The sequence below is a fragment of the Arachis ipaensis genome, chromosome B6 (assembly GCF_059453495.1).
Source record: "Arachis ipaensis isolate K30076 ecotype BB chromosome B6, ASM5945349v1, whole genome shotgun sequence".
NCBI lineage: Eukaryota > Viridiplantae > Streptophyta > Magnoliopsida > Fabales > Fabaceae > Arachis > Arachis ipaensis.
The window spans coordinates 141,374,545-141,393,328 of NC_142441.1; the positions used below are offsets into that span (position 1 = coordinate 141,374,545).

Sequence of the window (18,784 nt, forward strand, 5' to 3'; positions counted from 1 at the left end):
ATCTCTCCTTAAAGTTAATTCAACGATAAAATTGTCTGTTTTCTTTAATTTAATTAGAATTTTAATATCTCTGCATACTTAATTAAGAAATATAATAATTCAGCATAAATAAAATATTGAACAGAAATTGACCAGAGAAATGAAGTCAACTACTTATTAGTATTACAATTATTATGTACAACATACGTACGTACTTCAAAATACCAACATAATAACAATAACAATTATGTATAAACATCAAAAATTAAATTTTGTCTCAACTCCCAACTAGCAATTTAAAGATGAATATATAGATGTCTCAACTACGCTAAGTTTTCATGATTTAAAGAATTGAAATAAATGAAGGAAAAACTTTGTTCGTTTGGCTAAATATATACATGTATAGTTTAATTTCTTCAAAAGGAGTAGGAATCATTATTGAAATGCTCATGTTTTTTAAGGAATGAAAAACATAATAACTGGGGGTGGAACATAAATTCATCATGATGAATCAAAAAAAGAATAAAGTACATGGCCAAAAAGGAATTCAAAAAGTGGTAGAACAAAAATGGAATGGGATAGATACTTCGCAAACCTTTGCAGAGGGTTTTGGTTTAATTTAATTTGCTCAACCACCATATATATATATTGGTTTTTTATATTATCTGCTAGTGTGACAAGTTAAGGATTAATTCGTTGCGGATTGGAGCTCTATTTAAAAATTTGTCGTTGACCAATAAGTTACTGCATGAACAAGATTAAATTCAAACTTCTCACACTTATTTAAACAAACTAGTAAGCTAACGACGAAACCAACCTAACTTGGTTTATGTAAGTATTTCTGTTTGTTTCAAGAACAACCAAGCAGTCCATTCGCCAAGCCTGGTTGATTTTGTTTTCTAATTATTTTTTTCCATATAAGGTCGTAACATTGTTAAAAATTATGATTATTTTTATGGTTTAATTTTGGTTTTCATCTCTATACATGTAAATTATTTTGGTCTCTGTAAATTAAATAAGTTAAAGTAGTCTTTATATTAACAGAAAGTTAAAATAATTTTTGTAGTAATAAACATAAGAGAAATTAGTCTGTTAAATACAATTTAAAAAATTAATTTGACTCATATATTTTACCTACAAAAATTATTTTAATTATTCGATAAAATTTACGGAGATCAAAATGGCCTACATATATTTACAAAGATAGCCCTAATCCTCATTATATATATAATTTATAATATAATGTAATAATAATTGACTTGTAAAGGACTTCCATAACTTTCTGAAAGCTTTGTATAGAAGAAATGATCGATCGAGTAACACTCGAGCAAAAGCAATTTTAAGTTCGATCACTTTATAAATTCTTTATTTCTTTCTGATATTATTATTGCTAATATATATACGTGACAAGGATTGCTTTAAGTAGTTACTCTAAAGATTTGTCTTTTGATAAGTGGCAACCTCACCACTTTTTTCACTTTGTGGATTCTTTTCTTATTCTTATAAACCAAGTTAAGCAATCAAATGCACTAAAAAGCTATCATCAAAACAAGGCTAAGAAAAAGAAAAAAAGAAAAGATTACTCAAGAACCAAAATGGTTTTTAAATGGCCACATATAAGACAGATCTATAAAGAGTAGGGTTGTACAAGATTTGGTTAATCTAAAAATTAAATCTGTTTTTTAGTTAATTAAAAATTGAATCTTAGTTAATTAACTAAATTAATTTTATATGATAAATTAGTTATTAATCGATTAAAAAATGTAAAAAATAATTTTTTACCGGTTATAAAAAAATTAATTTTAAAAAATAACTGGTTTTTAAATAGAAAAATTAGTTTTCAAAAAAATAAAATCATTTTTTGGACAAAAAAATAGTTTTTGGATAAAAACTGATTTTTTACAAAAATTTGTTTTTAAAATTAAATTTTTAATCTAAAAAATTGAAATTAAAGTTTTTTAAATTTAGTTTTGGTTAACCAATTTTAATAAATATGATATAATTTTTAAAATTATTTTATTAAATTGGTTCACTAAAATATAATTATAATTTTTTAACTAGGTAACACATTTTGAGTTTTTAATGTACACCTCTCTAGAGATCTACCACTAATCTAGGTTAAAAAATGTCGAACAAGAACTCAAAGATGTGACTAAGGGATCGTTAGAGTGCATTTGGCAACACTATATGTTAGCTAGCTACATAGGATACTATATGCAGAAATAGAATTAGAGCGATTCTTAAAAGAAAAAATTAGTATAAAAATATAACTTAAAAAAAAAATTAAGACTAAAAAAGGCTAATAATATAAAAATTAAAGACCTTTATACATTAAAATTTTTTATTTGGGAGGTCATTGCCCCTTTAACTTATACTAACCTCTGCCCTTAATTACGAGGTAACTATATATTATAACGGGTTAAGTACGATTTTGGTCTCTAACGAAAAAGTTGAAAATTTATTTTGTTTTTGGCCTTCTTTTCGTTACAAAATGATCCCAAAAATTTCAATTTATTTTAAAATCGTCCTTTTTACCAATTTTATTTTTTTATTATCAAATTACCCCTCATCAAAAAAATTATAAAATAAATAAATAAATAAAAACGCCATGAGAGGGGAGAAAGAGAATGGGGAGAGGGGAGGGAAGAAAGGGGGAGGGCAGCGTCACACCGCTACAACGCTGCTCTTGCTGTCGTGTACCACCAGACAGATAGTCATCCGATTTTATTTCTGAATACATTGGGCCTTTCTTTGTGTTTTTGTTTCTGTTTATACTTCTATTTTACTCTGATTCTGATTCTGTTTATGCTTTTTATTACATTGATTTTGCTTCTGATTTTATTATTGTTACTGTTAGTTGTTGTTGTTTCATTATTGCTGCTGTTTCTGATTTGTTTTTGGTTGAATTTGGGGAAGAAGGGGCTGGAGAAGGAGAAGGGAAAGGATTATTGCTTCATTATTGCTGTTGTTTTTGATTTGTTTCTAGTTGAATTTGAGGAAGAAGGGGAAGGAGAAGGGGAAGGGGAAGGGGAAGGGTTGTTACTTCATTATTGCTGCTGTTTCTGATTTGTTTTTGGTTGAATTTGAAAAAGAAAGAGAATACAAAGGGGAAGGAAATTCTAGTTGATTTTGGGGGAAGGGGAAAGGGGAAGGGGGTAGGGGAAGGGGATAGGGAAAGGGGAAAGGTATTTTAGTCTGAGAGATGATTTTAAAACTAAACTAAACGTTTGGGACCATTTTGTAGTGAAAAAAGGTTAAGGACGAAATAAAATTTCAACCTCTATCTTAGGAACCAAAATCGTACTTAACCCTATTATAACTTTATTTATCGTTTGCAGTCAATGTGTTGTATAAACTTATATGTCATAATTCTTTTATATATTATATGGCTTATAGCTTACAAAAACTTATGTCATAATTCTTTTATATATTATATGTCTTATAGCTTACAAAAATCCTAAACCCTAAACCCTAAATCCTATTATAACTTTATTTATCGTTTGCAGTCAATGTGTTGTATAAACTTATATGTCATAATTCTTTTATATATTATATGTCTTATAGCTTACAAAAACATTGCAGGTTAAAGAATCTTGTTTAAAATTTTTTAAAAATTTTAAAAATATTTTTAATATTTAATTAGTTTTAATTTTTTTCATAATCTTTTAAATATGTTTTAAAAATATGGTAAATAGAATTTTTTTTAAAGATATAAAATTTCATTAATGAAAATTGCAATAAATAATATTGGTCCAGGTCTGAACTCTAACAAGGATAAAGTGGGCATTAACCCAAAGAAAAATTACTAGAATAATCTAGAAGGAAATAAAAAAGAAAATTAACAATGCATTGTCTTAATTTGATATTCTTCGTTCATGTGTTGTGCTTCTTTTCAAATAGCAGTCGGTTCACTTCTTTTGCCATCAAAAAGCCATTTGTTCCTAGATAATGATGCGTGAGCATCTTATCTATCTTTTCCTAGTGAATTTACATCTAATTTATTGAGTATAATTAAGAATTAATTATATTTTAGCCACTATGGATGCTATTTTGAGTTTTGTGCAATTTTATTTATTTTAGGTAGCATTCAGATGGATTTGATGAAGTTTCTGCAGAGAAAGAGAATAAACCAAAGAGATGACCAGCGAAGACCGACGCGGACGCGTGGCTCACGCGACCGCGCGGAATAGAGAAATTGCAATGACGCAATCGCGTGCCTGACGCGAACGCGTAGACTGGAATCTGCACAAATGGCGCGAACGCGTGAATGACGCGGACGCGTCACATGCGCGATCTGCAAAAATACAGAAAACGTTGGGGGCAATTTCTGGGCTGTTTCGACCCAGTTTCCAACCCATAAAACATAGATTAGAAGCTGCAGAATGGACAAATCAAGTTTTTACACCCATCAACTGAAAACTTGTGAATAATTCTAAATTTAAATTCAAATCTTATCTTTTAGGAAAAGATATTATTTTATTTTTAGATAATAGAATTTTAAATTATTAGGATTAGATATAAAAAGGAGATTTTATTAGGAAAAAAACACACAGACAACATTATTTCATTTCAATTTACAATCCTTATATTTTACTCTGAACCATGAGCAACTAATCCTCCATTGTTAAGGTTAGGAGCTCTGTCTATTTGTATGGATTGATTTTATTGCTTTTTCTATTTTAATTTATGTTTTGGATTTATATTTAAGAATTGTTTTCGTTCTTTATTTTATGAATTTGGGTGGAACGGAAGTATGACCCGCTTTCTATTTGAGTTCTTGTAAAACTTGGAAAAGATCTTTACTTGAACAACAGCTTGAAAACAATTTCTCTTAAATTTTAATTACTTGGATTTAACAGGATACGTGACATATAATCCTCTTATTTTTGGGTAATTAGAGTTTTTTGTGGCATATAAACTGGAATTGATCATCACCTTCTAATTGGAATTAATTGACCAAGGAATTGGCTATTGATGAATTTTAGAGGAGACTAGGAAGGTCTAAGGAATTAGGGTCTAGTCACAAATAGTTTGCCATAAATTAAATCCTACATAATTAAAATAGTTAGTAAGAAAAGTTAATCCAGAAAAATAGATAACTCTGAAACCTTAACTGTTTCTCTAATATTTTATTCCTCACCTATTCACCTAAGTGTCTTCAAACTCTCAATTTACTGTTTAATGCTCTCTGAACATCCAAACACTATTTTCTGTTTGCCTAACTAAGTCAATCACTCAATCATTGTTGCTTAGTCCATCAATTCTCGTGGGATCGACCCTTACTCACGTAAGGTATTACTTGGTACGACCCGGTGCACTTGCCGATTAGCAGTGTGGCTTGTAAAATACCGCACCAAGTTTTTGGCGCCGTTGTCGGGGATTGACTGTGATTAACAACTATCAGTTGTTTGGTTGTTTAGATTAGGCGTTTTATTTTTAATTTTAATTAAAATTTGTTTTTATTATTTTCGAAAAAAATAAATAAATAAATAAATAAAATATTTTAATCTCTTTAACATAGGTTACCTAATTGGGAATTCTCTACACTCTGACGTAGAGATTCCCATCTTTTCTTGTTTTCTGCTTGTTTATGCGCAGGAACAGAGACAAAGAACATCTCTTAGACTTTGATCCTGAACCTGAAAGGACTTTCAGGCGACGTTTACAACAGGCAAGACTTTACAAGGCTGCAGAATCCACTATGGATCCTAACAATGCTGATAATGCCAATGTGAAAAATCCTAATGCGAATGAGCAACAAAGGAGAGTACTTGGCTCTTACTCTGCTCCTACTGCAGATCTGTATAGAAAAAGCATTGTGGTGCCTCCTATAGCTACGAACAACTTTGAGTTGAAGCCACAACTGGTCACCTTGGTGCAACAAAACTGCCAGTATCATGGTCTTCCCTACGAAGACCCAAATCAATTTATTTCAAGTTTTCTGCAGATTTGTGACACTGTGAAGACAAACGGAGTGAACCCAGATGTGTACAAACTAATGCTCTTCCCGTTTGCTCTGAGGGATGGAGCAAAACTATGGCTAGATTCCCAACCCAAGGAGAGCTTGGATACTTGGAACAAGGTAGTCACTGAGTTTCTGACTAAATTTTTTCCACCAAAGAAGCTGACTAAGCTTAGGGTGGAGGTTCAGACCTTCAGGCAGAAGGATGGTGAAACTCTGTATGAAGCATGGGAGAGATTCAAGCTACTGACTAGGCAATGCCCTCCAGACATGTTCTCCAAATGGACCCAACTGGATATCTTTTATGAAGGTTTGGGTGACATGTCCAAGATGTGCTTAGATAATTCTGCTGGCGGTTCATTGCACAAGAAGAAAACTCCAGAGGAGACTATTGAGCTTATTGAATTGGTCGCTAGCAACCAATACTTATACTCATCTAACAAGAATCCTGTGAACTCTGAGACCTCCCAGAAGAGAGGCGTGTTGAAAGTGGAAGCTGTTAATGCTCTTCTTGCTCAGAACAAGCTTATGTCTCAGCATATAAATCTACTTACTCAACAGATGGGTGGCATGCAAGTCTCAGCTATCAACACCCAAAATCCCCCTCAAGAAGCCTCTTATGACATGACAGGTAATTTTGTGCAGAATGATAATTATGATTATGCTCAATCTTCTTCTGAACAGGTCAATTACAAGGGGAGTGCTCCTAGAAATCCCAATAATGATCCCTATTCTAAGACATACAATCAAGGGTGGAGGAATCACCCAAATTTTGGGTGGAGAGACCAATCTCAGATACCTCAGAATTTCAACAATAATTCTCAGGGCAGCTTCCAACAGAATAATTTCAATAACCGCCAATTTCAGGCTCAACAGCAACAACCACCTCATCAGGCAAACTCTAAATCCCAAGAAGATTCTAATTGGGAGATGATGATGAGTTTTGTGCAGGAAACCAGAGCCTCCATTAGAAATTTGGAAATGCAAATGGGCCAAATAAGCAAGTAATTATCTGAGAGGTCTGCAAGCACATTTCAGAGTGATACAGTGGTGAACCCAAGAGAAGACTGCAAGGTTATACAGCTGAGAAGTGGTAAAGTAACTGGTTCTGAGACCAAGGCCAACGAAGAATTAGTTGAAAAAGAAGCTCCAGAGGAGAAGAAGAAAGAAGTAGAGCACATACCTCCTAAGCGTGCAGACAACCCTTTCCCTGATTCTCTTGACACTTATCCTACCTTGCCAAAGGCTCTTGAATACAAGCCAAAAATTCCATATCCTCAGAGGCTTCAGAAGGCTTCCAAAGAAAAATAGTTTTCTAAATTTTTAGATATCTTCAAAAAGCTACAGATCAACATTCCTTTTGCAGAGGCTCTTGAGCAAATGCCTCTCTATGCTAAATTTATGAAAGAATTGTTGACCCACAAGAGGAATTGGAAGGAACAAGAGACAGTGGTATTAACCAAGGAATACAGTGCCATTATTTAACACAACCTTCCTGAGAAGATGCCAGATCCAGAGAGCTTTGTAATTCCTTGCACCATTGGTGATGTCACCATTCAGAGAGCTTTATGTGACCTTGGAGCTAGTATCAATTTAATGCCACTTTCAGTGATGAAAAAGTTTCAAATTGAGGAGGTAAAACCCACTCGTATTTCTCTTCAACTTGCTGATCTTTCTATTAAATTACCTGTGGGTGTTGTTGAGGATTTACTTGTTAAAGTAGGACTATTCATTTTCCCTGTTGATTTTGTTATATTAGACATGAAAGAGGAGGTAAAATCCTCTATTATACTTGGTAGACCCTTTTTAGCTACAGGTAGAGCTCTGATTGATGTGCAAAACGGTGAATTAACCCTAAGGGTCGATGAAGAACAGGTGGTCCTTCATGTTTTTGAATCTCTCAAGCACCCTAATGATTATAAAGGGTGTATGAGAATAGATGTTATTGAACCACTTGTTCAAGAGGTACTGAAAGCTGAGGTGCTGGATGACATTCTGGATCCCACTTCTGAATATGAATTGGTTGAAGTTGATGATTCACCACCCCAGAAGGATATGGTTCACACGCCAAAAGCAGAGGAGGAAGCCCCCAAGCTTAAGCTCAACTCCTTACCTCCTTCACTGAAATATGTGTTCTTGGGTGAGAATGACTTATATCCAGTGATTATTAACTCTTCCCTGAAGCATGAAGAGGAAGATGCGCTTATTTCAGTGCTCAGGAGCCATAAAACAGCTCTTGGGTGGACCATTAGTGACTTGAAGGGAATTAGTCCAATCAAGTGTATGCACAAGATCCTCCTTGAAGATGATGCCAAACCAGTTGTGCAACCATAAAGGAGACTTAATCCAACCATGAAGGAGGTGGTCCAAAAAGAGGTAATGAAACTATGGGAAGCAGAAATTATTTACCCTATTTCTGACAGTCCTTGGGTAAGTCCTGTGCAGGTAGTTCCCAAGAAAGGAGGGATGACAGTGATCAAGAATGAAAAGAATGAGCTTATTCCTACAAGAACAGTCACAGGCTGGAGAATGTGTATAGACTACAGAAGGCTCAACACTGCTACAAGGAAGGATCACTTCCCCCTGCCTTTCATTGATCAGATGCTTGAGAGGTTAGCTGGTCATGCATTTTATTGTTTTCTAGATGGATATTCTGGATATAATCAAATTGCAGTGGATCCTCAAGATCAGGAGAAGACAGCATTCACATGCCCCTTTGGAGTATTTGCCTATAGAAGAATGCCTTTCGGACTTTGCAATGCTCCAGCAACTTTTCAAAGGTGTATACTTTTAATTTTTTCTGATATGGTTGAAAATTTTATTGAGGTATTCATGGATGACTTTTCTGTTTTTGGTAATTCTTTTGAATCATGCCTTAAGCATTTATCTCTTGTCTTGAAACGGTGTCAAGAATTAAACCTTGTTTTAAATTGGAAAAAATGTCATTTTATGGTTACAGAAGGTATTGTTCTTGGACACCGGATTTCAAGTAAGGGAATTGAGGTTGATAGAGCAAAGGTGGAGGTAATTGAAAAATTACCACCACCAACTAATGTTAAGGCAGTCAGGAGTTTTTTGGGTCATGCAGGATTTTATAGAAGATTTATAAAAGATTTTTCTAAAATTGCTAAACCTCTAAGCAACCTGTTGGTTGCTGATGTTCCTTTTGTCTTTGATTCTGATTGTTTGCATGCTTTTGAAACTCTAAAAGCAAACCTTACCTCTGCTCCCATTATAGCTCCCCCTGACTAGGATCTACCATTTGAATTAATTTGTGATGCTAGCGACTTTGCTATAGGAGCTGTTTTAGGACAGAGGCATGGTAAGCTTGTACATGTCATTTATTATGTCAGTCGTGTGTTAAATGATGCCCAAAAGAATTACACAACTACAGAAAAGGAATTATTAGCTGTTGTGTATGCTGTTGATAAGTTTAGGTCCTATTTACTTGGTTCTAAGGTTATTATTTATACTGATCATGTCGCTTTGAAGTACCTTCTAATCAAACAGGATTCTAAACCAAGATTAATCAGATGGGTGTTACTCCTTCAGGAGTTTGATATAGAGATAAAAGACAGGAAGAGGTCAGAGAATCAAGTAGCTGACCATCTTTCTAGAATTGAGCCTGAAGCAAGAGCACAACCACCCACAGCTGTGACTAAAACTTTTCCTGATGAGCAATTGTTCCTCATCAGCAGGCTCCATGGTTTGCAGACATTGCAAATTACAAAGCTATGAATTTTATTCCAAAGGAGTACAGTAGGCAACAAGTGAAGAAGCTATTGACTGATGCAAAGTACTACATTTGGGAGGACCCGTACCTTTTCAAAAGGTGCTTAGATGGAATGATTCAGATATGTGTCCCGGATGAGGAAAAGCAGCAGATTCTTTGGCACTGTCATGGGTCTGATTATGGAGGCCACTTTGATGGTGAAAGGACAGCTACAAAGGTCCTTCAGAGCGGGTTTTACTGGCCGACTCTCTTTAGGGACTCAAGAGCATTTGTGCAGCATTGTGGCAGATGTGAAAAAGCTGCAAATCTTCCTGCCAATCATGAAATACCACAGCAGGGGATTCTTGAGGTTGAGTTGTTTGATATGTGGGGTATTGATTTCATGGGACCTTTCCCACCCTCACATTCAAACAACTATATTCTAGTGGCAGTTGACTATGTGTCCAAGTGGGTGGAAGCTGTGGTTTTGCCCACCAATGATGCCAAAGTGGTAATGAACTTTCTTCAGAGATATATCTTTAGCTGATTTGGTGTCCCAAGGACACTCATTAGTGATGGAGGAAGCCATTTCTGCAACAGACAACTGGACTCTCTTCTGCATAGATATGGAGTCCGTCATAAAGTGGCCACCCTTTATCACCCTCAGACAAGTGGACAGGTTGAAGTTTCCAACAGGGAACTTAAGAGGATTCTAGAGAAGACTGTCAGTATTTCAAGAAAGGACTGGTCTAGGAAGCTTAATGATGCTCTCTGGGCATATCGGACAGCGTACAAGACTCCTATTGGCATGTCCCCTTATCAGTTGGTCTATGGCAAAGCCTGTCACTTGCCAGTCGAACTGGAGCATAAAGCTTACTGGGCAATCAGGTACCTGAACCTTGATTCAGAAGCTGCAGGAATTAAGTGAATGCTTCAGTTGAATGAGCTTGACGAATTCAGATACTCAGCTTATGAGAATGTCAAGCTCTATAAGGAGAGAAATAAGCTATTGCATAACAAGAAGATAGCCATTAGAGTCTTCGAGCCAGGACAGAGAGTGCTTCTGTATAATTCAAGGCTCAAATTCTTTCCTGGAAAGCTGAAATCCCAGTGGTCAGGACAATTTATGATTACGAGAGCTTCACCATACGGCCATGTGGAGATATAAGAAGAGAATTCTGACAGGAGATTTACAGTGAATGGCCAAAAGTTGAAGCACTATCTTGGAGGCAAGATTGATCGCCAGAGGTCCGCTCATCTGCTGAATTAGCAGACCTGACCGTCAAGCTAGTGACGATAAAGAAGTGCTTGTCGGGAGGCAACCCGATAATTTTGTATCCTTAGTTAGTTTTCGTAGTAGTAGTTTTCTTACTTGATTTTTATTGAGTTCTTACTAATTTTCTGATCATACAGCTATTTTATCACAGGAACCAAACACCTCAAGCTATAAAAAAAGGGAAAGCACACGACGCGCAAGCGTCGCTGACGCGAACGCGTCAGACAGGAGTGTGTGAAAAATAAATTTGACAGAGAGTTGGTCAGATAGAACGCGACGCACAAACGATCCCACGCGTCCGCGTACCCCACGCGATCGTGTCGTTTGTGATTTTCGCCATTCACGCGGGCGCGTCACTGACGCGGACGCGTGACCTGCAAAATCGACGTAAAAGAGTGTTTGGGCAGAGAGTTGTACCGGCTTGGGGCAAGAAGTGTGCTGAAAGCATAAATTTGGTCACGCGGATGCGTGACTGACGCGTTTGCGTCAGTTGCACATATGGTCATCCACGCGATCGCATGCCGTACGCGAACGCGTCATATGAAAATTTGGCTCCCAAGCCATGCGAACAGAAAGTCGCACGGCCGCGTGGCTGGCTTCGCGCAAATCGCACAAATTCCAGGGCACGCGGACGCGTGCCTGACGCTAACGCGTCATTCTGAAAAATGCGCGACCCACGCGACTGCGTGCCGTACGCGAATGCGTCACTTGCGCCGCCCAGTTTTTTTCCTCTCTCTCTCCCAATCCTTATTCTCTCTCATTCTTTGATCCTCTTATTTTTCTTTCCTCATAATATTTGTCTCTTTTATTTTCAGTTCTTATTTGCTTGAGGACAAGCAAACCTTTAAGTTTGGTGTTGACGATTCGCTTAAGGGTTTTCTGTTTATTCCTATGGCACCAAAAGGGAGGCGAATCATCTTCAATGAGGAGCACAACCTGAAGAATAAAGTGACTGCTAGGATAACTAAGGTGGTTGAGTTCCTTTCATTTTTTATTCCTCCCCTCTTTTTCTATGTGATGTTCCGGGTTTCTGCTATTTTGCTTTGTTTGTTGCATGATCCTTTATTAGTTAGAATCCTAGGACTAGTTTAGTTTTCTTTTAATTGCCTTAATTCTGAAAAGATGTTTCATGTACCACTCACTGAACTTGAATCTAAAGAGAAAAAAAAAAGAGAAGTGATGTATTGCATGAGAAATTGAGTTAATTTTAAGAATAGTCTTATTTACTTAAATGTGGTAGTATTAATTGTAATTCTGAATGTATGACATGAACAGTGCATATTTAACTTTGAATCAAAGAATGTTGAGGTACAAAGAACAGAAATTTAGAGAACTATTATGACTTCTCTGAAATTAAGGAAAATTTAATCCTTGAAGCAAAAGAAACAGCCAAAAAAAATAATAAATAAATAAATAAATAAAAGCAAGGTCCAAGGCTCTGAGCATCAATAACTAGGGAGGTCAGACATGATTAAAAGCTCAAAGAGTTGTTTTTCTAGTCATATGCTTGTGGTGTGATTGTGTCAAGTAATTCTTGAGACAGAACACTTAGAGTCGAGATCAATTGCGTTTAACAAGAGTATGCCAAAGGCTTTGAGCACCACTGTCTGGGAGTAACTGAAAGAAAAATCATAACTTAAAGAGAGTTCTGCAGTTAAGTGTTTGTGGTGTTTCTGTGTCAAGTAAAGCTTGAGACAAAACATTTAAAGTCACGGCTAGGCTCAAGGTGCAAAGCACCAAAGAAAAAAACAAATTATAGTAAATTTTGCTGTGTTCAAGGATTAAACTAAAATATAAAAGATAAGAGAATTCATAATATTATCCGGATTCTAATTCCGAATGACAATAACATTCTTGATTCAAAGAAGAGTGAGATGCCAAACCTATTCAGGATTACAGTTATAAACCCCACTATAAAAAGAGACATGAGCTTAATCGAACTCTCATTCTCATGCAAATTCACATCCCAAGCCTATATTAGTTTTGGTTGCTTGAGGACAAGCAACAGTTTAAGTTTGGTGTTGTGATGCGTGAGCATCTTATCTATCTTTTCCTAGTGAATTTGCATCTAATTTATTGAGTTTAATTAAGAGTTAATTATATTTTAGCCACTATAGATGCTATTTTAAGTTTTGTGCAATTTTATTTATTTTAGGTAGCATTCGGATGGATTTGATGAAATTTCTGCAGAGAAAGAGAAGAAACCAAAGAGATGACCAGCTAAGACTGACGCGGACGCGTGGCTCACGCGACCGCGCGGAATGGAGAAATCGCAATGACGCGATCGCGTGCCTGACGCGAACGCGTGGACTGGAATCTGCACAAATGGCGCGAACGCGTGAATGACGCGGACGCGTCACATATGCGATCTGCAAAAATACAGAAAATGCTGGGCAATTTCTGGGCTGTTTCGACCCAGTTTCCAGCCCAGAAAACACAGATTAGAAGCTGCAGAATGGACAAGTCAAGTTTTTACACCCATCAACTGAAGACTTGTGAATTAATTCTAAATTTAAATTCAAATCTTATCTTTTAGGAAAAGATATTATTTTATTTTTAGATAATAGAATTTTAAATTATTAGGATTAGATATAAAAAGGAGATTTCATTAGGAAAAAAAAAACACACAGACAACATTATTCCATTCCAATTTACAATCCTTATTTTCTACTCTGAACCATGAGCAACTAATCCTCCATTATTAAGGTTAGGAGCTCTGTCTATTTGTATGGATTGATTTTATTGCTTTTTCTATTTTAATTTATGTTTTGGATTTATATTTAAGAATTGTTTTCGTTCTTTATTTTATGAATTTGGGTGGAACGGAAGTATGACCCACTTTCTATTTGAGTTCTTGTAAAACTTGGAAAAGCTCTTTACTTGAACAACAACTTGAAAACAATTTCTCTTAAATTTTAATTACTTGGATTTAATAGGATACGTGACATATAATCCTCTTATTTTTGAGTAATTAGAGTTTTTTGTGGCATATAAACTGGAATTGATCATCACCTTCTAATTGGAATTAATTGACCAAGGAATTGGCTATTGATGAATTTTAGAGGAGACTAGGAAGGTTTAAGGAATTAGGGTCTAGTCACAAATAGTTTTTCATAAATTAAATCCTACATAATTAAAATAGTTAGTAAGAAAAGTTAATCCAGAAAAATAGATAACTCTGAAACCTTAACTGTTTCTCTAATATTTTATTCCTCACCTATTCACCTGTGTGTCTTCAAACTCTCAATTTACTGTTTAATGCTCTCTAAACATCCAAACACTATTTTCTGTTTGCCTAACTAAGTCAATCACTCAATCATTGTTGCTTAGTCCATCAATCCTCGTGGGATCGACCCTTACTCACGTAAGGTATTACTTGGTACGACCCGGTACACTTGCCGATTAGTAGTGTGGGTTGTAAAATACCGCATCAGATAACCTAATCCCCCATAGCACCATCGCAAGAAGACTTTCTTGCTTCTTATTAGAGTCCTCCTGCTTTATCTTTAACTGCATCTCCCTCCACCATTTGCAAAAAAATCTTCCCATCAACTCTATTTGGACTACTGAACAAGAGCCCCATGTGATTCCACACTTGTCGCGAGTAGTTGCAGGTAAGCAAGCAATGGGTCAAAGTCTCATCCTCCATTTCGCATCTTGGGCATATCGCAAGGATAGCTTGAATGTGGGTGTACAGTCGGTACCTCACCGGAAAGCCATTATGGAGAGCTTTCCAGGTAAAGACCTTAACTTTGGCTGGACAGTCAAGATCCCAAATCGAGTTCAATAGATTTTTGTCTCTGAAAACTAGTAGAAGACTTTCGAGCAGCGGGTGAAAAAAATTGAAGCATAACTCATATCCTGACCTTACAGAGTAAGAACCCCCTTTTTTCTTGTACCAAATCAAGTTTCTTCTTCTGTAATGCTTATTTGAAGTATTTTTTGTGCAATTTCTAGTGTGAAGTTGCTGCCTATACGAGGCTGATTCGAATTACCTTCTTCAGTGATGAGTTGAGAGACCCAAATTAAGCTTGAATTAGGCTCCTGATTCTGTCTCAGTGTCAATGGTCTTTGTCTTCCAACCCAACAATCTTCCCAAATCTTTATTGCTTATCTTCTCCCAATTTTCCAGAAAACCCCTTTTTTTCAGAATCTTCTGCCCTTCTAATAGACTCCTCCAAGCCCATGAAGGTTTGTAGCCAACATCAACTTTTAGGAATGAAGAATGTCTAAAATACCTGCTTCTGAATACTTTAGTCACTAGTGAATTCGGTTTGGTCATCAATCTCCATCCCTGTTTTTCTAGCATGGCAAGATTAAAAGCTTTTAGGTCCTTAAACCCCAATCCTCCTTGATTTTTTGATCTACACAATATGTCCTACTTAATCAAGTGAAGTCTCCTTTCTCCTTGTTTCTGCCCCCACCAAAATTGCATAAGCAGTCTCTGGATTTTGTCTATAAAAGTTTCAGGCAGTTTAAAGCAACCCAAAGTGTATATCGTGATAGCCGTACCCACTGATTTAATTAGAACTTCACGACCACTGACCGACAGTAACAATCTTTTCCAGTGCTGTAATTTTTTTGCAACTTTATCTTTGACATAAGCGAATGTTACTTTTTTTTATTTCTAGATTGTTGTTGGTAAACCTAGATATTTGTCTTGAATGCCAACATTCGGGACTTGAAGAATGGTTGCAAAGGTTTTCCTCTCTGATTGCAGTGTATTCCGACTGAAAAACACAGCAGATTTATTCAGGTTCACCTCCTGTCCACTTATACTATTGTATTCATTCAACACCTGCATTATGTTTTGGCATGCCTGAGAATTTGCTTTGCTAAAAATTATAGCATCATCTGCAAAAAATAAATGTGTGATAGTAGGACAACTATTGTTTAATCTGAGCCTGACAATATCATTATTCTATTCTCTTCTGTGTAGGAAATGGGAGAGTCCCTCTGCGCAAAGAATGAAAAGATAGGGTGAAAGAGGATCCCCCTTGTCGGAGACCTCTTGCAGGTTTAAAGAAACTTTTAGGTTGACCATCTACAGTAACAAAATAGGAAACATTAGTTACACACTCTTTCATCCATCCTATCCGCCGATCACAAAATCCCAATTGACTCATAACCTTCCATAAGAAGCACCATTCCATCCTATCATATGCTTTGCTCATGTCGAGCTTCAAAGCTAGATCCCAGTCACCAAATTTTTTATTCTTCAAAAAATGCATGTACTCATGTGCTATTAGGACATTGTCACTAATCAACCGCACCTTTATGAATGCACTCTGGTTATCGCTGATCACCTGATTCATTATAAATTGCATACGATGTATCAAGACCTTCAAAATAATTTTATAAAAGACTAAGCTTAAACTGATAGGCCGTACCTGTGACATGGTAGCAGCTTCATGTATTTTAGGAATAAGACAAATGAGTGTATGATTGAAATATCTCAGCATTCTTCCGCTTGAGAAAAAACTAGTGACGGCTTTTATAATATCTTCTTTAATAGTATCCCAAAAGAACTGATAGAATTTCGCCGTAAAACCATCGTCTCCTAAGGCTGAGAAGGAGTTGATTGAAAAGACTGCCCTCTTAATCTCCTGCTCATTAATTGGTCTTGTAAGGGCCTAATTGTTCTGTCTAGATACCTTCTTTCTCATTGTTGAGAGCAATGAATTCGGATTAGCAGGGGACCTTGAACTGAACAGTGTCTCAAAGTATTGTTGTGCTGTCCTCTCAATTCCTTTCGGATCAGAGTGCACCTCCCCTGCTTCATCTTCAAGTTTCTGTATTCTGTTGTTCTTATTTCTCAATTGTGTCCTTGAGTGAAAATACTTCGTGTTTTGATCACCATATTTTAGCCACCGCTCTCTTACTTTCTCTTTCCAATAATGTTCTTCATTTAGGTAGGCTTATGTAAGTTCTTCTTCTAAAGCCTTAATATAAAAGTTGTCTACTTGTTGCGCTTTGTTTTTTTTCTTCTTCTATCATTTGTTTAAACTTCGCGCTTTGTTTTTTTCTTCTTCTATCATTTGTTTAAACTTCTGGATCTATCTTAGTGAGTTGCTGTTGGACTGTTGTTGCCAATCAACAAGGCGATGCCTTAAGCTTTGTGTAAAGACAGAATATAAGTGAGCCTTCTATATATTTCTTCCATGTGTCTTTTATAATATGTCCAACCACCTCATTATCACACTACCTCTCTTGAAATCTAAACCTCCTCTTAAATCTCTATTATTCTATTTTCGATTCAAACAGCTGGTCTATAATCGAAACCTTGATCATTTAAGTGAAAGATCGGTTGAATAGGATTATTAGCATAATAATTATGTGTTGTCATATCACTAACATGTGATAATTATTTATTAACAAGTGTTAGTAATATGTTAATATGGATTGCAATATTAATATTTGATTTTATCTCTAATATTTTAATATATTTTAGCTATACTTCTAAATAAATCAACATATAATATAGTAATTTTACACTTATCTGTTAGTGGGATTTGGATTCTTTAATTTTAGATTTTATTTTAAATTAAAGAATAAAGTATAACTTTTTATGATTTATTTTATAAATAAAACTAAAAAAATATAAAAAATATTTAAAAATAAAAAAAAATTATATTTTACTCTTTCAAATAAAAATCTAAATTTTAGAAGATGTAAATTTCCGTGAGTGATGCATCGATAATTTCTACGCATCATTGACAAGTAGACATACCATTGTTAATTAACATATGAAATCACAAAAAGCAGCTTAGTTTGGTGGCCAATGCTCTCTAAGCTTACCATCCTTGCTCCTTTCATTTTGGAGTTTTTCTTTTCTTCTAACCTGTGTTAATTGAGTTCCATATATATATATATAAAGCCGTCTTTGTATTTTTATCATTTATTTACTAAAATTCTTTTTTATCATTATCAATAATTACTATAGGGATCTCGCTAGGGAGACAATGGACTATTTGTACAATGTGTACAATGGATTATTGAGTTACAAAATGAACATCTTTTATATTATCTAGAATAACCATCTTAGTACTAGGGATAATAAACATCTCCCCAAAAACTTAAATTGATTTTGGGGTTCACTAAGGATTGAACTCTTAACCTTTCAAATCTAGAACTCTAATACCATATCATGATACCACTCATCCCAAAAGTTTTAGCTGATGGAAAAGGTAACATTAATGATTATATCTCTAATACTCCATAAACCTCCATTGTACACATTGTACAAATATTCTATTAGCTCCTCATACTTTCCCTTACTATAGAGAGTGATGGACTGATGGAGAAAAAATATCGGTAAAGATTTTTACAAAAATATCGCGTTGTAAGTATAGTTTTAAACGGACAATTATTAAACCTCAATCAACGTTTAAATTGTTTGTCACTTAAGCAAATCCAATAAAATTAACCAAAATATTTAAATTTTGGGTTGTCTCTTAAAGGAATTGCAGGGAAGTGTAGTTTATTATTGGTTATGAAAAAAAATATTTTTGGCGTTTTGTAATAAGAAACAAGAAAATAAAATGGCAAGAAAATAAACTAATAACTAAGAAAACTCTTAGCAAGAAAAGAGAATTGGAATTCCTATCCTCATTATCATCCTCAATTATGATGGTAATTGTCTTTTAATAATTTATTCTCACTTAGTTAACCTCTAACAATGAAGAAAAGTCAAGTGAGCAAAATCAACTTAACTTCACAAGTCATAATCAAAGACTAGATTTAGTGAAGTCTAAGCCAACTAGCAAATTTTAATCACCAATCAACAAAAGAATTTTGATAACTCAAGAGTCTCTAATTGATCAATCTAAGTTAAGAACATAAAAATCTATTTTAA

At 35.1% G+C, this 18,784-nt stretch overlaps 1 protein-coding gene and 1 non-coding gene across 2 annotated transcripts in view; one reads left to right on the forward strand and one right to left on the reverse strand.

Moving 5' to 3' along the window:
* Positions 1-5,680: 5,680 nt before the first annotated feature.
* The window catches only part of LOC148562973 (uncharacterized), a 29,999-nt gene continuing 16,895 nt past the window's right edge, over positions 5,681-18,784 (forward strand). Inside the window, exons 1-3 of the mRNA XM_088491100.1 lie at positions 5,681-6,808; positions 6,980-7,186; positions 7,817-8,152. Coding sequence (XP_088347226.1) covers positions 5,681-6,808; positions 6,980-7,186; positions 7,817-8,152 — 1,671 coding nt within the window. The remainder of the gene's footprint in view (positions 6,809-6,979; positions 7,187-7,816; positions 8,153-18,784) is intronic.
* Positions 6,110-6,216, reverse strand: LOC148562974 (small nucleolar RNA R71). The gene has a single exon (XR_015887752.1). It is a non-coding gene; the product is annotated as a small nucleolar RNA R71 (small nucleolar RNA).